General features: G+C 47.8%; 1 protein-coding gene across 1 annotated transcript in view; it reads right to left on the minus strand.

Moving 5' to 3' along the window:
• BSN (bassoon presynaptic cytomatrix protein) overlaps positions 1 to 21,060 on the minus strand; it is a 92,745-nt gene that overhangs the window by 52,943 nt on the left and 18,742 nt on the right. The window contains exon 2 of the mRNA XM_062008396.1: positions 13,853 to 14,243. Within this exon, the coding sequence (XP_061864380.1) occupies positions 13,853 to 14,243 (391 nt within the window). The remainder of the gene's footprint in view (positions 1 to 13,852; positions 14,244 to 21,060) is intronic.

Consider the following 21,060-nt stretch of genomic DNA (forward strand, 5'->3'; position numbering starts at 1 on the left):
GCATTTCCAGATACAGTTTCTTGGCATTTTTATGAGCTGTTCAGGCAGCTTTGAAGACCTGTGTGCTATGGAAGTTCTCAGCCGTGTACAGTCCCACACCAAAGCATCCTACAGACCACCTCCCATCTTGCTTTCCTCTGAAGAGACTCACTTGGGTGGCCCTGGTGCCTCAAACAAGCTTACAAGTACAGCCATAAACAGCAGAAACAGCCACTCACCAGCTACCTGTATTAATACATTAGAACAGGCTTTCTACAGTGCAATATCCCCATCCAAATGCACCTGGACCCAGCTCATAAATCATCTACTAAGTAAAATACACCAATTCTAACACAAAATTCTGCAAACAATTAGATTTTGTACAGACACTTGTAAAGCTACAGCACTGTTAACTGGGTTTTTATAGCCATGGTACACCCTCTAAGAAGGAGACACTTAATTGCAGGCCAGTCTACAACAGCAATCACCCTTTCTCTGAAAGCAAAGCAGCCAGATTAAAACTGGTCATTCAAAACTGATTCTTTTGCTTGCTGATCTAAAGTCATTATTGCCATGGAGATCTAAACTGATACATCCCAGAAAGGTGAACAAGCTCTTAATCAGAAAGAATCCTGCTATATGAAAGGCTGCTGCTTCTGTCATCACCCAAGCTGAAATATGAAGTTACCCAATTAGGGGAGCACTCTGCTGCCCTCCTGATGAGGGGCTCAAGGGATCACCACAGAGCAACCTGCCTGAGGCCCTGCAAAGCACAACTTAAACCCAAGCTTACAACAAAAGCCAGTTTTGTTGTGCTCAAACAAGGGGCCAAGTCTCTGATTACAAAAGTAGAAAAAATGCAAATAGAAAACACAGGTTTTTTTGAGAAGTCCCAGCAGCATGTCTTTCCTTTACCTTTTCAGGCTTCTTAGCATTTTTTGTTTGAAAGAGCTCCAAACAGCAGTGACTTTGGGTTAACACAGAAAAAAAAAAGAACCCAAACCCACCAAACAAAGATTCAAACACACTTTTTTTGTGCAAACATGCCACTGTCAGCAGCTATTTTAATACTGGTTTTACCTCCTTGCTGATGGTGTGGCCAGCTATCAGCTACCCCTCAGAGCTCCCACTGCTGAGCTACAGCAGCATTTCTAGCACTGGTGACTGCAAAGGGAGGATGGAAAGAGAGCTGGAGATGTATTGGACACTGGTGCATAGAACCCCAAGGGATAAATACCAGCAAAATAAATCAGGTTGCTCATTTGAGCAAAATATTTAAGAGGTCCTAAACAAGGGCATTCATCCACATCACCACAGCTGACAACTGGGTCTGCAGGAGCAGGACAATGTTTAATGAAATCACAGAATCTTAAGGGTTGGAAGGGACCTCAAAAGCTCATCCAGGGCAACTCCCCTGCCAGAGCAGCACCACCTAGAGTAGGTCACACAGGAACTCATCCAGCTGGGTTTGAATGTCCCCAGAGAAGAAGACTCCACAGCCCATCTGGGCAGCCCCTGCCAGTGCTCCCTCACCTGAACACTGAAGAAATTCTTCCTTCTATTTCTTTGGAATCTCTTATGTTCCAGCTTGTACCCATTGCCCCTTGTCCTATCACTGGACATCACTGAGAACAGCCTGGCTCCATCCTCCTGACAACTGCTCTTTACATACTTGTAAACATGAATGAGGTCACTCCTCAGTCTCCTTTTCTCCAAGCTGAAGAGCCCCAGCTCCCTCAACCTTTCATCAGAAGATGATTTCACATCCCATCCCCCTCCCTTTGATTTGCCCTGATAGCAATTAGGAATCCCTTCTGGGGAGAAGCAGTAACTCTTGCTATAGCATCCTGGCCTCAAACCCAGGCGGCTGGAGTGTGATTACCAGCCATCGGGGCTGACTCTCATCTACAGGGCATTTTTCTCAGGTGAGATAGCAGAAGCTATCCCTGCTGTCTCCATTTTCAGGTGTTCAGCTGGAGAGGTCTTGTCTCTGATTTTTGAGTGTTGTGCATCAAAATGTGCAGCTGAATGGTGGAAGCCATGCTGACCATAAGCAATCAGACCCAAATTGGGCACATCAGGGAAGGATTGTCCAGCAAGGGGGAAGTAGCAGGATTCGTGCATCAGGAGGGAAAAACACTTTACATCCAAATAAATATCACCTTCCCATAAGCTTTTATCTGCCCACAGCCTGGTCTGTTGGTTTTAACCCCCTGCCTGGCTAGGCTGGCTCCTGGCACTCTGCAGAGAAAGGCCAGGAGAAGCAGATCTGAACCATGGCATGCAGCAGGCGTTGGGATGCAAACCAGTACACTGTGCCTGGCCAATATCACCTCAGGGGATGCTGCTCGTTGGTGTGCAGCAGCTTGCTCACCCAAGGAGAGGGTCTGGCTGTGCTGAGACCTTGGCTTCCCAGTGGGATACAGGCTGGGTGGCATGGGCCAAGGGCCTGAAGCTGGAAGACATGGGAAAAGGAGTCACATGGAGAAGAAGGGGGACTTGGGACAAAAGCTTGGGCTGTCCAAAACCATCAGGTGAGGCAATGAAGCTTTCACTCTTCTAAAAAAAGAAATGTAGTGCCCCATGCTGGCTCTTGGCTGGGGTAACATGGCTCTGTGATCACATAATGCCGTGGTGCTGGAGCTGTTCAGAGCTCTCTGAACGACACATCCATCAAAACTATCACATCATGGGACTCTTCTGGGCAGATCTGTGAAAACTTGACACTCAGGATCTGCATTAAGCATCATTTCAACATATCCCCAAGGGCTCAACAGGAATTTGGCACCTAGAATTAGTTATAGGAAATAATATTCTAGAAGTCACTGGATTGTTTCTGTTTGTAATTCAATAAAGCAATAATGATTGTCTGCTGAGAGCAAGTAATGGGATCCCAGAAGCAGCTCAAAGACAGATGGCAGCAGCAGCATGCCTGTTTAGTGATATTTCTCAGAGCACTCTCCAGTTTGAAAGCCACAATCATATCACCTGGAAGAATTAATATGGCAGGTCAGAACATAAGGTAGGGTTTGTAAAAACAAATTTCAGGGCATTAGCTGGCCTGGCCCAGCGTCTCAGGACTGACTTGGGGCTCCAGAAAAAGAAACCCACAAAAATCAGGATTTGTGCCCCAAGTCTGTCTCTTGGACAGGTTGCTCAGGACTAGATAGAGCAGCATGTCTGGGTACAAGGGCTCAGATTAACTGGGCTTCACCTTCCTGGGGGAGTGAGGGAACTCCTCTCCCGCCCCAGCATCTCTAGTCTTGCGTTAGCATGTCACAAGTATTTGCTTTTCTGGAAGCTCAATAGGTTTTGCAATACATACACACTACCCATCACAGGCAAAACAGAGGCAGGCTGAAGGACAAGCCTCTCCCCACAGTAAGTACACTCCTTATTTCTGAGGAATCCAGAAATTCAAATAATTCAACTCATCCTCAGCCCTCCAGAGCACAGATCACCAGCTTTTAGCCAGACCTTTCCACTAGACCTGGTATTTTATCTACTGGGGATCGTGCTCTGTTCACAGTGGGAAGGAGCAGCAAGTAGTGCCTTCCAGGAGAAACATGAGATGTCTCATGGGGAAGAAAGATGACATCTGAGAGCACAGGAGGGGCTGAGCAGAACCAGTCTGTGGCCCAGAGCCACGATGAAGCTGATTTTGGAGGAACTCCACACCCGAGGAGTTGCAGTGACACAGCCTTTTCACCTTCCCCACCACTTACATCTTTAGGCATTAGGGTAATCTGCAATTAAGAGGAAGGAGGGGAAAAAAATCCCAAAACTAAAACCCCAAGAGGAGTTCCCATCCTTAGAGCCAAGCCTGGCAGTGCCCCACTCTGACATGCCCCGCTGGTTGCTGCACTACACGTGCAACCCCTACACATTTGCAGCCTTAGCAGGCTTTGAATAGGGAGCACTTGCTGAGCCTGTGTTTCTTGCAAAGCTGAGTCACATGCAGTGACAAGCCTGTTTGCTCTTTAGGGATAGGATCTCAAATAGCTGCTCACTTGTGGCAATTCCAAGGGGCAGAGAGCTGCCGCCGACTCTGTGAGGCTGTGGCTGATGCCAGCGCCAGCTGCACGCTCCAGTAAGGAGAGGGGATGATTCAGAGTAACCTGGGCTTTGCTGAATGTAGAAACCCTTGTCTGTGCTTCAGTTTCTAACAGGAACACTGCATTGTGCTCAGCAGGAGGGTGGCTGGAGGTAGGTGGGCATTGAAACTTCTTCCCCGTAAGACTGATGGACACATCTGTCCTGCCACCACTCAGTCTCCAGCACAAGGCTCTGGCCAGGCTGACTCCATGGCTTGGGCACAGCAAGAGGGTGACAGAGCAGGTGGGGAGATAGCAAAAAGTCAATGGTAAGTCATCTTCTCGTGTTGGGGGCTCTTTGTGAGCTGCAACCTGGCAGCAGGGCTGCTGCACCAGTAGTTGGGACTCAATTAAGATGCAGGAGATAGGCGTCAAAGCCAGCAGGGCAGGGGGACAAGGGAGGAAGGAGAGGGACACGCTGGCCTTTCAGTCTTCAAAACCATCTTCCATCTGGTTTAGTGACCTGTTATGTCCATGCCTTAACTCATTTTGACAAACCTTTAATCCCACAGAGCTGCTACATAGTCTACTCCCATCCCCTTAAGACCACATCTCACTCTCTGGATTTCCCTACTGAGCCATTCCAACAGCTTGCCTTTGAGTTCACCCAGAGCAGAAAGCCCAAGCCAACTGCACAGCCTATTTGCAACATAAACCAAATCCAGAACTGAAACATCCCACCTTTCAGATGTCCTTGATCAGAAGGTTTGCAGCCTAGATAAAATGTCTTTTTGATCAGAGTTGAAATAACCAGCTTTCATAGTCCAATTAGCACCATTATTCCCTCAGATAAGGGCTGCCCAGGAGCATGGCTGCATACTATGTCTCCAAGATGAGGAGCTGGGTGTAACAGGAGGGGGAGGTCTTGGAAGCAAAGCTGCATGAGCTTAAATTAAGGTGTTGAGGAACGTCTGCAGGCACAGGCTGCAGTCCCACAAACACCTTACTGCATTCACAGGGCTGTTCTCAGAAATCTGTCTGCCACACTGTATAAATCCCTTTTTAAGCACATTAAATGTGACCACAGCCGAGACACAGGGTTAAGGAAGAAGCAAGTTGGTTTCTGGTGATGAAGCCCACATGGCTTTATAAATAGAAACAGTGGTTGGCTAAAATTCAGGTCAAAAGAGACACTGCCACCACCTCTGGCAAGCACTGCCATCTTCACAGACCAGATGGACCTTGTATGCCATGACCAGCTAGGGTGAGAAGAGCCACACCATGGTGTCTCCTCATGTGCAGGGGCTCGCCTGTGCTACAGCAGAGATGGTCCCTGAGACAGCAGAGCTGGCAGGGAGCCTCTGACACCCCCACTGGAACCACTCTGTTCCCTGCTGCTTGTAGAAAGACAGAAAACAGGAATTAACTTGGCTGGGATTAACTCAATCCCTGTCAAGGCGCTGGAAGTGCTTGAAGCTTCCTCCCAAGCGCCCCCCAAAAGCAGTGCAGTGTTTCACCACCAAGCACACATTGTAGACAAGGCCATACAAGTGAGAGCTACAAAGCCCTGTGCAAATGCTGCTCTCTGGGATGTTGTGTGCCGCACGTGGGATGCAGAGGGCTGCTCTGCCACACGAGAGCTTTCACACACTCGACTGGTAGGAAAACCTTGAGCTCCATACACCACAGACTGTAAGTGATCTTATTGCCCTGCCCAGGGATGTCCACAGGGGGACTGAAAGCATGTAGAGAAGCTTCCAAAAGCCATGGGCAGCCTCTGCCTCAGTCCCTGCACTGCTTTGGGAAGCCTGATAGCCCCTTCCAATCTGCAGCTTGCTTCTCTCTTTTTAATGATCAAGTGATACGTGAGTTGAGAGCTAGAGGAAAACCAGATCCCATCCAGGCAAACAGCTTGCTGTAACTGAATGTTCCGAGGGAAGGAGGACGCGGGGCGGCGGCGCAGCCTGCGCCTGCTGGGCTTGGCATTTATCAAGCGGCAGGAGATGCCAAGAAGCAAGCAGGCCGCTTCCCATCTCTCAAGGGATTCATCTTTATTTGCAGTTGGGTTTATTACCCCTTCCCACTGCAGCATTGCTCATGTGTGTGGGAAGCCACACTCTCCCCTGCCCTCCAAACCATCTGATGTGTCTCCATAGAATCACAGAATGGTGGGGGTTGGGAGGGACCTTTAGAGATCATCCAGTCCACCCCCCTGCAGAAGCAGGGTCACCTAGATCAGGTCACATAGGAACATGTCCAGGTGGGTCTTGAAGACCTCCAAGGAAGGAGCCTCCACAACCCCTCTGGGCAGCCTGTGCCAGGGCTCCCTCACTGAAACACTGAAAGAGTTTCTTCTTGTGTTTAAGTGGAACTTTTTGTGTTCCAGCTTCATCCCATCACCCCTTGTCCTGTTGCTAGAAAAAAGTGCTGCCCCAACCTCCTGACACCCACCCTTTAGATACTTGTAAATATCTGAGATCTCCCCTCAGTCTCCTCTTCTCCAGACTAAACAGCCCCAGTTCCCGCAGCCTTTCCTCATATGAAAGATGTTCCGTTCTCCTGATCATCTTGGTGGCCCTGTGCTGGCTTCTCTCCAGAAGTTCCCTGTCCCTCTTGAGCTGGGGAGCACAGAACTTCTTGAGCTGGGGAGCCCATGGACCTTCCTGTGTCCCCTCGGTCAGGTCCCTCCGCCGGCCACAGAGCCCCCCTGAGCAGCAGCAGCCCCTTCAGTCACTGGGACCAGTTAGCCAAGATATTCTTTTGACATTTTCCACAAGCGACTTTTGAATTGTTTGAATCATCTACACGAAAGGCGGCGCACTGGGAGGAACAGCCAGAATTACTCATGAGGGGAGGGAGGGTTGTTGTTGGCTCTAACTTACATTGAGATCTGTTGGGCAGCCAAGCCACACATCGCTGCAGACGGCTGGGAGAAGCCCCTGCTCAGGCTGCAGCAGGGGCTGAAAAGGCAAACGAGTTGTTTATATGGAGAAAGCCTCAGCAAGTACAAGTGTGCTACTCTCCATCTTCATATTAGTTGCTTTATTCAGTGCTAATCACCTCATTAAAAAAAAGGAACTAGCTAAAACCTAACCAAGAGAGCACAGAAGCATGCTTCACTGCAACACTGCAGATGCAAGGTGAAACAAGGACTGGGATACTTGGTGCAGGGGTAAGAGGACTAAGAAGTGAAGGGCAATGGTGAGGAAGAGCTAGAGTGTGGGAAACACACAAGCTGTTGGTCCAGGGAGATGAATGCAAGGCTCCTATCAATATCTTGTCATAAAAATACACAGTGTGTTCACTGCGATCACAAAGAGCATGCTTTTAGTGCCTAGCTCACGAAGTGCTCCCAGAGAGCTGCAGGGCTCCTTCAGGTGGGCACATCCCCAGTTAGTCGCAGATGCCAACCCCAAGCACTGGGGAGGGGAGGTGCCCTGCAGCAGCAGACTGGGCCCAGCATCCCTCCCCTTGTGCTCCTCGGGGCAGATGCAGCCCCAATTGCTGCATCCTTGTGAGAAGGCAGCAGCCACGATGAGCCCCAGCTCCTGCAAACAGCATCACATGCTGCACAGACAGGTCACTGCTGGCTGAAGCTCTGCTAAAACCAACCAAAATGGAATAAAACCCACATTCCTATCATGCAGCCTGATCCAATGGAAATCTTCTCCCAGACCTGCAATGTAACACTAATGACAGATTTATTTTTACAGTTGTATCATGAAGAAGGATGATCTCAAAAGAGAAATCATCCTGAAGCAGGTAACTTGACTCAGCAACTTGGCAGGCTTGATGGATATGGGCTGCAACGTTGCCACTTAGAGATGCAAAGGGCTGTCTGACACCACAGCAGCACACAAATCCTGTCTGCCTGAAGGCTTCCTGGGTTTTGACCTGATCATACAAGGAAAAAACCATACTCCTAAACTTGACAAAACATGCAAGGAGACATCTGCTTGCAGACATCTTCCCTACAGCTTTACCTCCCCAGCTACCCTTTCCTTTACCATGGCCACCATGAGCATGGCACCAGGGGGTCAAATCCCCCAGGGGATGCCAGACCAGAGAAACACTCATTTTCAAATGTTATCACACTATAGGATCTGTGCTTTTGAGATTCAGCATTTTTCAGACCCAGCACTCGATCCTTAAGGGTAGAGGGAACTTTGATCTCAGCCTCACGTTTCTGCACGAGCACGATAATAAATCTCTGAGATGCCGTGCTGCACACACAGCAACAGCTCAGGCTGCTTCACAGCCAGGAAAATGAATAGCCAGGGAGGTCCCAAGGGCAAGAGAAAACCTTGTTGGCTTTGCCATTCAGTAAGAGGTGGTGTAAATGCAGTCTCGTGGCCTCTCCCATTGCAAAGACCTAAATCAGACAGGGAGCTGCCACACCCAGAGAAAGCTCAGACGTTTAGGAGACGCCACGTCAGCATCACCCCACAGCTTCCCAGTGAGGAGCCAAGGAGAAGAATCACTTTGGTGGTTTGAAAAGGCAGAGAGAGACAAGGGAGATTAAATCTCTCATTAAAAAATCATGTTTAGTTATCTATTGACAAGTAGAGGCCCTTTTTCATCCAGTCCTCCAGAGCTCACCCCTTGCTGCCCCCTGACCACAGCCAGAGTCCCAGAAACCACCACATTCACACCCAGGAATGACAGGGCAGCATGTCAGAGCACAGCAATTTGTAAAACAGGGCTTCAAGCCACATAAATCACAGAAACATAAATTACAGTCATTCTCTAATGACTCCAGGGTTACTGGGACCACAAGAGACCTGCACCCTGCTACTCCTCACCAAATGCTTTTAGCATCTATTAAACCCCAGGGTGAAGCCACTTCTGCCAGTAGGGATTTTGCTCATGCCTACACAGCAGGCATCAGAGACTTTGTAAGTGTTTGGATGTTCAGTGAATGACAGGCAGGAGAGGAAGAGACTGGGGATTTACTGCTATTAATAACAGCCATCATTTTAATGTAGACATAACAACTCCCCTGGCACCCCAAGCACAGCCCTTTGCTCGTGAGGCTGCTGAACCAGTGGTCACTACTCAAGCCAAAGCCTCCTGAAGCGTAAATACCTCAGACTGAGCCCTTAACTCACAAAGCCATCAGGTTTTACTGAAAATCAGACACTAACAGGCTGCAGGGCAGCAACTCGAGACAATCGATCAAATGAGAAATGGGCTCTTAGGAAAAGCAGCATATGAACACCTTCACAGCTCTGGTGACAGTTGATTTAAGTCATTTGCCAGATAAATGAGGTGATGCTGCAAGCAGGTACCACTTCTGCTGCTGGAGCTGGGCTGGGGAAGGCTTTGGACCAAGGCCACCCCTTCAGCATTGATGAGCACTGCTCCTACCACCAGAGATGCTCTGCTGAGCATTTTGGCATCTGTCTGCTTCCCTTAACTCCTCCTTTGCTCGGCTTTACCCAAATTTTCTTACACTACTGAGCAGAAAGCCACTGTTATGCTACAATAGGATAACTACAGCCCTACACTGTACATCCATACATACTAGTTCATTCTCACCTCCTCAGCTGATGGTTTATTTCCCATTGATACAATCTAAACATCTACCCAAAAGCTTGAAATGATTTCTGTGGATATCTCCTCCCACTACAGATAACTCAAGAGCTGCTGAGACATTTTCCTCCTGACAAACAACCTCAACCACTATTAGGAAACCAACCAGCAAGTGTTCAATGCTCTCTGAGACTTTTTATGTTTCACTTGTTGATGATCCGTGATCAAAGGTTGGTGATGATCTTACATGGCACAGAGCACATAGGGAACAAATCTTTTCATATTATATGACACTCTTAAAGTAAAACATACAAGATTTCTTCTATCTTCCCAAATAGAGCTAAAAACATGGGCCAAAATGGAAGTTTAACAAGTATCACCCCTTCATACAGTCACAAATACAGAGAATGCATTCAAAATGCTCAGAGGCAAATGCAGGGACTTTGAAAAGAAAGAGATTTGGTGAAGAACACCAATGTATAAATATACTCCTTTTACTCAGGGTGGGGAAAAACCCATCTATTGCGTGCAACAGAATGCTTATGAAACTGCATCTGGTGTATAAGACATCAAATGGAACAAAAAGCACAACAGAAACATGAAGAACACAAAGACTTTCCGTAAGCCCAAACAGTTCCAAGTAAATCTATTAGGGAGAGAGACATTTTGACTTCCATTTCAGCACTTTAACCCAGTGCCCCTCGGTTTAGCACTTAAGATGAAGAGGAAATGAATTAAAAGAAACCAAACAAATCTTAGGAGAACACCAAAGAAGAAATTAATTTCTCAAATTAGGATGTGCAATGGCACTTCAAAAGCCCAGAGAAACAGAGAAGATGCCTGCAGGTTAGTCCTTGTGATACCAAACAGAGCAAATCCAATCAGATGAGCATGCTGCAGGATCAGTCAGGCAAAAGCCACAGGAGCAGCATTACAAAGTGAAAGATGTATAAAAGGAGGATTTGCTAAATCTATTGTAGTGGATTGAACCTGAGCTATTTCCCACCAGGGATGACAGCGTTGCTGGTATCGTCCTGCAGAACAAGCCATCCAAAAAAAACCCTCAAAGACAACAGAGGAAACTCGAAAAAAAGTTATAATGAGAAATTAAAACTCCTGCTGGAGCATTGGGGCTGCAACAGTGCACTGAAAAGAACCCATCTCCCTTCAAAAACCTGGTTCCTAACCAGGGCTGTAAGCAAACTGTTAGATGTTAACCATGCTATTTCATAGCTTCTTGTCTTTAATGGTGCCATCGTAGCTCCCTGCTTCACACTTCCCCTTGCTGAAAACAACCACCTATGGGAAGCACCCTGACCTTCAGGAATAAGTGAATGAATGAATAACTAGCACATGACCAAACAGTAAGCAATGACAGCAGTTACTGCTGAGCACGGAGACAAACAGAGGGGAAAAAATGATTATCTACATGTAAAATATTGAGTGACATCGACAGCAGACAGGGACTGCTGTTTACCCAGCCTTCTGAAATCAAAATGAGCTGGTGCTCAAAGGAATAAAAAGACAGTGGATAAAAACAAAACACAAACCAAAGAATGATTCTTTTTTCTTCCCTCCCCTCAACAAGCATCAAGTCAAGATGCCAGAGAGACCAATGGCTTCACCAGCACGGACATTCATTACTTGCCTTTAAGATGAAACGACCATCAAGTCACACAGAAATGAATTTAAAAAGACAAAGTAACATTTTAAAGGAACATACATGCTTCTGAGCAGAAGCTGCCACCTCATTATTCAGGTTAAGGTGTTTTCTGAGGAGGCAGTTACCCCTCCTCTAAAAAAGTCTGCTCTTGGTCTTTGTGCGTGGCAGGATGGAGCGGGAGAGACCACAGCTCATACAGCAAGTCTGCTGATACTTCACTTACAGATATATATTAAAGATATTTTATAGCATGCATATATATATGTGTGTGTGTATATAAAAGATACATCAAGCTCATCTAAACACTTGATTTCAAACCCAGGATCTCAAAACAGTTTCAGAAATCACCATGCCAAACAAGTGCTGGGATTCCCACCTCACTCCACCTGCAGCTTCTGGCAGTCCCTGAGATGGGGCAGGACAGGATTTACAAAGTAAAACATGAGTTTGGGGGATTTTGTGTTTGGTTTTAGACAACGTGGTATTTTTGACAATTCGACGCTGCCAGAGAGCCTTGAAAGCAGAAAAAGAAGTCACAAATGCACATCTACTGCAACACAAAGTGGAAACACCAACTACTCACATGAAAATATATTCATAAAGAAATGCCAGTGGAAAATACAACCCCAGGAATCACCTCATTAGCAATAGTGTACCCTGCAGCATCTGCTGGGCCCGTGGGACCAGACCTCGTGGATGTGTTATCTATGAGGACAGTCAAACACTGGAGCAGCTGGGACTTACACATCCATCCTTGGGAGCTTCCAAGACTCAACTGGATAAAGCCTGGAGCTCCCTTGTCTGATCTCTGCTTTGAGCAGAGGTCCTCAGAGGTCCTTGCCAACCAGGCATCTGCCACCAAGAAAGCCAGCAACCTCTGAGCTGCCTCTTGTTAACCATTTTGAACGCCACCATACTGCTTCAGATACCTTTCTGTGTGACTCTGGAACAGCAGCATGAGTAATTATGCTGAGGAAAGCGAGTCACACTTCAACAAGGCAGCAGCCACTTCTGCTTCCCCAGCCAGCCCATCACACCAGCTGCCAACACTTCTCTTGGACAACCATTTTCATCCCCCAGCTCCCCCAATGACCTACTTACAAGCCACGAGGTTGCTTGCTGTTGAAATGCATATTAAACTCAGAACAGACAAGGCAAAAAACACCTCTTTGCTCAACCCAGGTCCAATTTTTTGACTCAGTGTTTCAAAATGCTCTGCAATCAGTCGCACTTCAGAGGGGATAGAGGCCTAGAGATGCTAAGTGATGACCCAGAGATGCTAAGCAGAAACCATGCACACACGTTAACGTGGGTATCTGCAAGAGGGACTTGGGATAGAGCCCACTGTAGGAAAGCTCTTGGGGCAAGACAGAGGAGACAAGGTCCAAGCTGACCAGAAACTGAGCAGTGGATGCATTTTTGTTTATTTGCTTGTTAACTGACAACATTCAGAGTAGTGAACTGTCAATGCAATGCTTGGACACAAAAATAACTGTTTAGCAAATCTATTTAGAAGCAAAACAGGAAAGTTTTACCCATGCATTTCCTTGCAGGAGCCTGAATTTCCACCTCATGGCTCTTTATTAAGACCTGAGACCTTATACTGCTCTTCAAAGGGGTAAATCTCTATAGGGGGAAAAAAGCAGTACTCAGCTAATTACATCTCACTACACCAGGGGTACCAGCTACCCCAGTTCTCCTTCCACCAGGAAAGGGGACTGGAAGGCAGGAGATTCTCAAGCAACAGCCTGGTGTCAGGAGTGAGCATTGCATGCTTACCAGAAACAGCTCCTGGCAATAAAACCCAGGGGACTTCAGTGCCTGAATCTCATTTTCTCACACTGCAGTGGCACAGTGGCTTTCCAAAGTGTGGCCTCAAGTTTCTGTTAAGCCTGTGAGTAGGAATCCCCATGGTTTGGCTCTTAACAGCCACGAAATGCACCCACATCACTTCCCACCCTACGTGAAGGTTTCTGACCTGGCAGATTGGCACTGGAAGCCTCACATCCTGCCAGCCCCAGCACTCCCTGCTGCTGAATCCACCCCCAGGCACCCAGAGCATCCATCTCACACACATCCCACGAAACACTTCCCCAGGGAGGCATCATCTTGCACACGACTCCTGGCACTTCTACCACCAGCGAGATGCTGTCTGAACCTCATCCACCACCAAAACATCGTCACCTGGGATCACTCAGTGTCTAGGATACTCACCACCCTGGAGTTGCCAGCTACTCCTCTGCTTCCCCTCCCACTGTTGAGTCTTTCAACTTTAGGACAATTTTGGGTAAGTAAACCTCACTTCAGCCAAGTGTTCTGGGGTCTCAGCAACAGAGACCAAACCTCTCTGGTGCTCCACCATTTCCCTTTAACTAATTTGCCTCTCCCATCTTGTTAAAGTTCACATTTTCACAATTATCCCTGATTAGCCAGCAGAGCCCTTGCTCTTGATCAACGCTTTGCAGCTGCCAAAAGCAAAGATGCAACTTCTACACTTGGAGAAAGCCAAAACCTCACCTTCCAAACCTCACCATCAGCCACTCCAACCCCCCAAACCTCACCATCAGCCACTCCAACCCCCCAAACCTCACCATCAGCCACTCCAACCAGCCAGGAGGGCTGCCTGAGGAAGAGGAGGCATTACCTGGGTGAGGTGCGGGTTGGGGTTGAAGCCACACTGGTTGCAGACTTTGCTGTGACACTGAGTGCAGGCGTTGAAGTTGGGCTGCCCGGGGGAGGAGGTGAGCTCTGTTGTCTTGCAGATGGGGCAGAGCGTGCTGCTGGGGAGGGGAGCGATCTGCGGGACCGAGTAGGGAGAGGTGGGGGTGCTGCCCCGGTCTGGGGACACCGACGGAGACCTCCCCGAGCCCTGGCTCCTGGCATCCACCTGCAGCATCTTCCGCTGGCCCTCGGCTGCCGGGGTGGGTTGGCCCCGGCCCCTCATCTCCCGGGGGCTCTGGGAGCTGGGCCCAGGCTGGGCGAGGGACGGGGGTGCCGACCGCTGCTGATCCAGCTGCTCCGGTCTCCTCAGCGGGCTGAAACACCAGGGAACAAACACAAAAGCCCAGGTTTAGTACATTCAAAGGATACCAGTCAATGCAGAAAAGCTCTAAGCCCTCCCTCTCTGCCCCAAAAGCCCCAGCTCAGCCAAGGAGGCACAGCCAAGCCACGCTGCGACTGGGGCAATTGTTCAGATCAGCAGGAGGACACACTTTACCTCGTGAGATAAGGCACAATGTCAGCTTTCTCTTATATAACCCAGCAGCAGAGATGTAATTGAATTATTCGGTGTATTCTAAGCTGAACTTCAGTTGGGAAGTTGCACATAAAACACGAATGAGAAGTTTGGGGCAGCTAAGGGCTCTCCAGCACAAACCTGTGCTTGAAGGGGCTGCAGCAACTCTGGTCTGTAGATTGCAGGGCCTTTTCTGCAGGGAGAGGGCCAACAGACACAAAACTGTCCTCTCCCAACTACTTTTACAAGTTGCTGGGAAACAAAAAGTCTAAAGAGGCCTGAAGGAAGCAGAACTGCTTATACTTTTTCAGCTGTCGAGCTGCCCCATGCATGTCACAGGTGGAAGTAACTGAGAGCTAGTTTCCCATAGGCTACAGCAGTGGGAAATTAAGAAAGCAGTCATTAGCTCTGCTGTTGTGGGGAATAGAGCCTTGTGTGGGCTGGCTGCCCCTCAGGTGAATCCTCTTCTGGGTGATGGAAGTCTTGGCTGGGCAGAAAGCCAGCTGGGATGCACCAGGTCACCGGGACAAGACTATGAAACCTCTCTGGGAAACCCCAGCTATCCCATCCCAAGTCTGCCATTGTACTTGCTGCTGGTCAGGCAGCAGTCCCACAGCCTGTGTAGGATGCTCAGCACTCTGTAGTGTGTGCTCCCTGTCACCTCAGAGCACAGGGAGGGGGTCCGAGAGCCCCAAAGAGATCTGGAGATGCTTCAGCTGCAGCAGTCCTTGTGTTGGAGAGCACAGCGTGACCCTGCACACTCTGCCTTCCCTGTGATTTCAGTGCAGATACCCTGTAATGTGCTGCTGGCAGACCACGAGTGTGTGAGAATGAATCTGTGAGAGATGTTGTTTATCTAATTACAGAATAATTAGGTGCACATGCTTGTCAGTAATGCCCACAAATACTTCTCAAAAAGGCAGAAGCCCTAATGCTCTCCCTACTCGTGATCTACAGCTGTTTCCCAAAAAAATATTACTCAGAAACTCAAACTTAATAAATTGTTGATTTACCCAAGCAGGCTCTGACCTTATAAAGGTTTAAAAAGGGAACTTAAATGCATAAAACTAATGAAATTCAAAGTGCATGTTGCCACAGTAATAGGAAGTCAGAGGAAAATAAATATTCAAGTAGCACTTTGGGAATACTTTTCAGCTGCAGATTGAAACCTGCTTCTCTGAAAGAGGAATGGCACAATGGTAATAAAGCAAAGGAATAAGGAGTAACTGATCTGCTCCAGACTAAAGAGCAAACAGTGCCTGGCCCTGCAGTGAGTGTGGTTTGCACATCTTGCTCCTCCACCCTCAACATTGACACCCTCGAGCTCAGAACTGGGATTTGCCTTCTGGAGCTGAGGGTTGCAAAGCTGCTGCCACATAAAACATGGTGGCTGTAGCTGGTGGAGATGGGAGAGCTTGGTCCCTGACCACATTCACTCTCCTTAATTCTTACAGCATTTGTGTATTAGAATACATACCACCCTAACAATGTACTACACCAACACTGAAACTCGAAAGATTAATGTCTATATGGTCAGACACCTGTTGTTTGGAACAAGGGAATGGTTATTCCACTGCAAATTGCAAAAGTTCAAACTCTTTTTTTTCCCCATTTGATATGAAAAACCTCCATGTTTTCCAACAAGCAGGAATTCTGGCTCCAAACCAGCTCTGACCACAGAAACACCACTTGACCACAGTGTCACTTCCCAGCTCAGTGAAAAATGGGGAAAGCTTGCAGCAGCTGCCCCCACACAGCAGAAGTGCTTAGCAGTATATTAGCAGTTAGCACCTATTTTTGCAGCCAGTATTAGTAGCACTAGCAGTCTGGCTTACATAGTTCAAACACCTTTCTTTATTAAATAAAGAGTGACTTTTCTGCTTAGTGAATTTTTTGCAGCAGATGACACGAGGAGCACTGTACCTCTGAAGCTGTGCTCCATCCAGAGGAGCTGTCACACAAAGTACAGTCTAAGCTAAGTCCATGTCCTACCCAAACCAGAGTCTGGAACTCTCTTGAAAATGCAAAAACCGGGGAGGAAAAATACATGAGGTGCTGTTATTCTGCCTGGAACATCATCCCTGGTGCAGATAAGGGAGTTGGGCACTCACTGCCTGGAGGGACAGGGCTGCTCTCCCAGCCTGAGATGGAGCTCTGTCCCAGCTCCCTCTGCTTTTCCTGGTGCAAAGAAATGCTGTGGATTTATATCACCACTGCATTTATTTGTTCTGTAACTATCCAAGACGCCCCAGCCGTCCTGGGACACAGGATGGACTGTTGCTCACTGGCATCTGCTGAATATGTCCATGAGATTTTAAGACCAGAAGGAATCACTTGGTCTGTCAAACACAGTAACTAAACACAGGAGAGATGCCTCAGGAAGGAATGTGAGGACAGCCATGTTGAGCCAGACACATGCCTACGTACGCTCAATGCATGTTTTGCTAGGATGCTCCAAGGCTCGTGTGTCTCGTGCCCATTGATGAACCCTTTTGTTGTTGTTACACTAGCCCAAACTGCAGCTCATCCACTTTTTTCCATTACAACCTTCATTACCACTGATAAAAACATTAACCTGAACCAGGCTGCTTGCCAGCTCCAAAGGAATTCCCCCCAATGCCACTAGATCGCTCGTTAACAATTAGATTGAGATGAGGCAGGGCTTCACCCATTTGCTGGGGCTGTATTGATTCTGCACCTCCCTAATTGTTGAATTAGAAATACCAGGAGATGCTCAGCCAAATATCTCCACAGGGGCCAAATTCAGCAGTGCTCTCACAGTTACCAACAGAGTTATAATTTTGTCCAAGTAAAGAATATCAAGTGTGTTTGACTAAGCTTATTAACAAATACACTGTCGAGGTTTCCATTTATGATATCCTGTCTATTAGCGCTTTATCAAGGCAGGCAGCTCTATTAATCTGCCTGCAGTCTCTGGCAGGTTGGGCAGCCTGGAAGATGCTATTTTCTTCCCTTTTTTTATTACTTTTAAATTGAAAAATGATGGCTTTCTCCTTGCTGTCTAAAACCTCTTCCATTTTCCAGCACAAAGCCAAAATGGCGTCATGCAAAGCCACAACCAGCCTCCCACCCCAGTGCAGCCCAGCCAGCCTAAGCAATGGCCACCATCAGCCCTTTGCTCCCCTGCCTCTTGCCCAGCCTTCTCTAAATCTGTTGGAGCTGAATTCTGACTCTTTTGAACCAGGGGCATCAAACCAGCCATCACAGCAGATGGCACCAGCCTCTGCTCTCTGCGTTTCACCACCAAGGAGTATGTGGGCTATCTGCAGGTCTGCCTGGGTTTCACTCCCAGCTCTGTGGTGTATCCCTACCACCTCTCTTACACAGAATCTCAAGGGCTGGAAGGGACCTTGAAAGATCATCCAGTGCAACCCCCCTGCCAGAGCAGGACCACCGAGAGCAGGTCACACAGTACCTTCCCTACCCAGTGAAAGAGGCATCCACACATCTCTGTATGCGAAACATTACAAAACAGTAACAACAAATTAACCCTCACCTTCATGCAAGGGAGAAGGCTAAACTGCAAAGTTGCTCTCCAGGCAGCCCAGAGCTAAAAATCACCATGACAGATTAATCTGTACTCGGATCTGCTTCCCCTGATTGAAAAGGTGCAGAATTCTCCTCGTTCCGCTCAGGAACAAGCGCGGATATGAAAACAGCCTTTCTATTTAGGGCTGGTGCAAACGTCCTGGCAGGCTGGGAGGAGATGGAGAAGGACTAGGAAGGAAAAGCTGACTGAGATGATCAGAAACATGAACAGCATAATGAAAACCTAGGGTCCATTCTCTGCAAAATGGAGCTCGGCAGTGTGTCACAAGCACCTTCTCGCCCTGATTTTTTCCCTTCCATAAAAACAATCATTTTTTTCATTGGAATTAAAAGCAAATGGGGAAAGCTTTAAACCCAGAACCCTATTCACAGCCAGTGTTAGGTTTTCAGTTGGCTGGGTCAAGTTTCATTTCAGCAAACAGATGACTTGTCCTAAACCTGACTTTTGATGGCAAGGCCGTGCCAGTGGAAAGATGACGGTGGCTTTCGGAAAGATGAAAGCAATACAGTGACAGTGTACTGGTTTACAATCCCACTCCAGTAACCTGGTACAGCCTTCTTATATGGAAATTCCCATGTAAAGTCAGGGCCTGTGGAAGAGAATTCCTCTAATTTAACTCAGGTGTGTTCACTGGTGCCACTAAATTTTGCAGAGAAGACCCAAGCTCGGAGCCAGCATCCCCAGAGGTGTCAACGGGTCTTTTTTCACATGAGATGCTAACTTGGGAGCAACAACCACTGCAAGGTAAATGCCAACACAGTTAATACCTTTGCTGCAAGAACAAGTAGTAATGGTATTACACAAAAGCTACATGTGTGCATGGAAATGCAAGTCTTGTTCAGACGTGCTGGGAAGAAACGTTCAAGAGAGAGCGTGTGCACTGGTTTTCTCCCAATTTATTTTCTCCCAATTTCACCTCCTCACCTTGAACAGGCCAGCCACATTCATCTGCTCAGCTGCCACCAAAGCCTGCAGCACTCACATCAGCAGAGACTTGGCATTTTTGGTCCAAACAAATCCTTCAGGAGCTGCAGCCCTTCTATGCAACTGGGAAATACGGATTGCATCCCTTTCTCTGCCTGGCGCCAGCTGAAACAAGTCTCCCACTCACCGGGCAATAGATCTAATTACTGCATGACAGTATCTCAAAAGAACATGAAAACAAATGCCACCACCATTTTACAAAGAGCTTGTCCTGCTCAGGCTGTCCAAAAAAGAGCTGGGTTCATCCATGGCAAGGAGCTCCCAGCTCCATATCCACATCAAAAATAAGCAAAATGGGGACAAGCAAGTCTTTTCTATGAGCAGAAAAAAAGAGGGGAAGCAAAGGGCTGCTTACCTGCAGTAAAACCAAGGCTGTGAGAAGCAAACAAATGAAGATAAAGCATGAAAAGAGAGGTGTGTAGATGCTTACACCCAAAAGAGGGAGGCTGAGTTAACGAGCAAGAATTTGAGCTGCTCAGCTACGAGCAGAGATTTGACCTAGTTGGTTTGACTGAAACCTGATGTGAGCATCCACATGACTGATTGTAAGAATCACTGAATATAGCCTATTTAGGAAAAAAAAGAGGTAGCTAAATAAAAGGGGAGTTGCACTCTAGGTCAGAATGACACTGGGTTTGACTCAGAAAAACATCATTCCTGACTCTTATGGGTCAGCACAGAAGTTGCATGGGATAAGATCAAGTATTAGCTGGTATGTACTGCCTATCAGCAAGCCAAGCTGGAAAAGAGGACATGCAACCTTTCAATAAGTAAGCAAAAAAAGAAGTGTCTGACGTGGATGGCCTCTGGTTTCAGCTACATGCCCTGAAAATCTCACACGAGTGATGCTAAAGCATCCACTGAGCTTGGGAGTTTTATCGATGGCAGCTTTGTAGCTCTAGAAGTGCTACATCCAACGTGGGGAATCCTGTGCCACACTATGCTTTGACCAAGAAAAAAAGCAGCAGCTACAGAATTAAAAATCAGCACGTGCTTAAATCCAAGCATCCCTGACTTAATTACATGCCTGGCCATGTGGGATGAGGTTCCTGCTGGAAATGTATGGACTGGATGGGTTAAAAGGAGCGAAGGCCACACGGCTGAAAACAAAACAGAAAATGTGAGACAGTGACTAGAAACTGTCAGGGAGTGTTTTATGAGATAGCATCAGAAGCACTCTTGTGAAAGGCCACAGTGTTTAATGACTCGCTTTTGTGAGCAGTGCAAAAACCCTGTTCTCCTGCAGCTTTGTGCTCCAGGGCTGCTTTATCCCTGTCAAATACGATGCAGCTTCTGTCAGCCCTTTTCCCTGTGACTGAGGCACCCCTCCTGCACATCTCCTGATGCTGGATACTATACCTGAGCTCCTGCTCAAAGCTTTCACCCTATCTGGGCAATCATTCTGGCCCCTAACCTCCATTCACACACCTCTTGTCATAACTGCAGAGGAATGTGGTATCCTGGAGTCCTGTGCCTCCCTGTTAAACCTCACTGGGGCTGAGGCTCAAGGAGGTGCTGCCAGGCAGGTGGTGGCATAAGCCACTTGCATGTAACACAGCAGAGTAAGGACCTTCCCCAGAGGAGCCACGTCCCAGCACGATGGGGCAAATGGCACAGGGTGACACCTTCCTCCTCTGACACTGCTTTCACAGAAGATTACACATGTAGGGCTGTTGCCTTAGTTTCAAATGCAGAGGTCTAGGCAACCCATGGAAAGGTAATAAGAAGCAGCAGTTTTCCAGTTTACATTCCCATTATAGGTGCATGATCCAGTATGCTGCAAAGTCAAGAGTAAGAAACGCATCAGTCCACCACAAACCAGTTATTCTCCACTCAGCATCATGTCTAGTTCAGCCAGGAATCAGCAATGGGCTGAAACATCAGAGAATCATAGAATTGTTTGGTTGGAAAAGCCCTTTAAGCTCATGGAGTCCAACCCCTCTCCTCACCCTGCCCAGCCCAGCACTAACCCCTGGCCCTCAGCACCTCAGCTCCACAGCTGTGGGATCCCTCCAGGGCTGGGCACTCCCCCAGCTCCCTGGGCAGCCTGGCACAGGGGCTG

This window comes from Colius striatus, chromosome 15, assembly GCF_028858725.1.
Source record: "Colius striatus isolate bColStr4 chromosome 15, bColStr4.1.hap1, whole genome shotgun sequence".
NCBI lineage: Eukaryota > Metazoa > Chordata > Aves > Coliiformes > Coliidae > Colius > Colius striatus.